The sequence below is a fragment of the Gadus macrocephalus genome, chromosome 4, assembly GCF_031168955.1.
Source record: "Gadus macrocephalus chromosome 4, ASM3116895v1".
Lineage (NCBI taxonomy): Eukaryota > Metazoa > Chordata > Actinopteri > Gadiformes > Gadidae > Gadus > Gadus macrocephalus.
Genome location: NC_082385.1, coordinates 33517238 through 33519737, shown reverse-complemented (window position 1 = coordinate 33519737; position 2500 = coordinate 33517238). Strand labels below are relative to the sequence as shown.

At 44.2% G+C, this 2500-nt stretch overlaps 1 protein-coding gene across 1 annotated transcript in view; it reads left to right on the top strand.

The window, feature by feature from the left end:
• The window catches only part of trak2 (trafficking protein, kinesin binding 2), a 19413-nt gene that overhangs the window by 3874 nt on the left and 13039 nt on the right, over nt 1-2500 (top strand). The window contains 3 exon segments of the mRNA XM_060049175.1: nt 1391-1450; nt 2407-2438; nt 2440-2484. Coding sequence (XP_059905158.1) covers nt 1391-1450; nt 2407-2438; nt 2440-2484 — 137 coding nt within the window.

Genomic DNA, 2500 nt, shown 5'->3' with positions numbered 1-2500 from the left:
GTTGCTATGGGAATGCATTAAATGAAATCATTCCACTGCAATATGTTGAATTGGGCCAATAAACGTTCCATCTTGAAACTTTGTATGGCGTTGGCGTTTAATATTTTTTTAATGGCGTTGTATTGCTTATTGCTTATTTTTTTATTGGAAGTCAAAGCAATTATAGGCTATCTTCCTTGTTATAAGGATGTTTGAATGGTACCAAAGGTTGGATACGCTTAAATGTTTGACTATTCAGTGCGTGTGGTTTTTTGTGTGTGTGTTTTTTTGTGTGTGTGTGTGTGTGTGTGTGTGTTAGCGCGTGTGTCTGCGTGCATGTCTGTGTGTGTGTGTGTGTCTGCGCATTGTGTCAGGCAGCACATTTACAGTAAATATCTAACTGAAGCATGACCGTATTTTAACTGCATTTGGAAGGATGGGTCCTGATGTTGTCTTTATTGAGTTTGTATGTGTCATGTGAACATGGGTGTTTGTGACGGGGAGAGGAGGAACATGTGTGTGTGTTTGTGTGTGTGTGTGTGTGTGTGTGAGTATGTTGGCGTACTAATAGTTTTAGCTATTTATATACAGCCAGTCTTTCCATGGGCGGAGGTCACTCACTCAGGGCCGGTTTTGGGTTACTGGTGGACTCTGGTCTGGCTTGGTTCTGCCCAGGGCCTCCCGGGTCATGCATGGGTGCATGGGACTGCTGTCGAACAATATTAGATGGATTATATTATTAACACTATTAATTAATAATAGTAGAGCGAGGCTGCAGGAATACTGAGGAAGCTATTCGACTGGCTGTGAGTTTGAAATAAGCAGTGTTATTGGCCAGCTGTTGCGTAGGAACAGTGACCACATTCATTTTTCCTCCTAACCGTGTAATTCTAGTCAAACAAGCAGGAACAGCTTATTTTGTGGTGTACTTATCCCCATTTACCCTCGAGAGTAACTGAATAACAAGTGTTCAGATACTCAAACAAAATTGTCTCACAATTGGGAGAATAATTCTGCCCCTTTCCTTTCTGTGGGTTGTTTTGGTTGCGCGTGTGTGTGGTGTGTGTGTGTGTGTGTGTGTGTGTGTGTGTGTGTGTGTAGGCTGGTCAGGATCTGCCCATTTAGCATAAATGGGAGTACTGCACCCACTGCCAACATGATTGTATTTTCTTTCTGCCTGTTTCTTTTGGATATTTGCTGGAATCAAGCAGATTTCTTGTACAACTATTAATTGATTTCTGATCTCTCTCTCTCTCTCTCTCTCTCTCTCTCTCTCTCTCTCTCTCTCTCTCTCTCTCTCTCTCTCTCTCTCTCTCTCTCTCTCTCTCTCTCTCTCTCTCTCTCTCTCTCTCTCTCTCTCTGCCCTATTGTCTCTCTGTCTGTTTTTCTCTGTCTCTCTCTGTCTCTGTAGCGTACCTGGCTTTGGACCCCTCCTCCTATCCCCTCCCCAACTCTGGAAACATCTCCAAAGGTAGTATCTTCCTTCCCCCTGATTTTCATCTGCCTCCTCCTTCCTAGAGAGAGTCTTGTGTATAAAGCCTACTACGTATCTGTTTACCTGCCTTTTTTCAAATCGATTTTTTTCAAATTCTATTGATATTCCAACGGCTAAAAAGGCAGTTGGCTCTTCACGCCCACGGCATCCACTGATGTCTGCCCCACATCGCGACTTTTATACCTCATCGCTCTCAGAAAAGTGTTGCGAGGCTTTGGGCAACAACAAACTTCACTTATCGACTCAACTCTCAACCTCGTTCTATCAATGAAGCCAAATTCCCACCATCGTTCCATTAAGCACATAACTACAAAGTCTTTGTTTAGTTTGTTTGTAAAAAATGTTAATATCCCAGTAATAGAGCCAATGTTTGGTTGGACGGGGCTTTCCGTTTAGTGGATGCCTTTGTGTTTGATTGGTGGGATCCTCTAGGCTTGCAGGTGTGCTATGAGCCGAGGCTGGGTGGGGGGAAGGCCCGGGTCGGACATCTTAGGATCGGATTCAGATTACACCTGATCGATCCTCTGAGGACGAGTAGAGTCTCGTTTTTAAACGGAAGCTAGACGTACGCGCAAAAACGGACACCGAAGATGAAATCGATTTTTGAATGTCTTTGACACTTATGCAGAATCAACGTGGACGCAACCAGAATAGGACTTATAATGTTTAAAGATAGAACAGAAATTACACATAGTATGGACCTATCATGGATATGGTGTGCTATATTGGTATGCACGTGTTTATCATCTGTCATATATTTTCTCTGTAAATGATCAGTCCAGCAAAACACTAGGTTAAGTCGGCACACACACACGCACACGCACACGCACACGCACACACACACACACACACACACAGTCCCCGCTACCTGCTCTCCCTGTGTGTGTACGCTTATTTCTTTCTCTACATTTCTCTGCGGCTGTGTGTGCCAGTTCTCAGTGCCGATCGCGTTGAGCAGATGACCCAGAACCTACAATGACATCGAGGTGGTCACGCATCTGCTCTCCGAGGTAGGACTACCGCCGA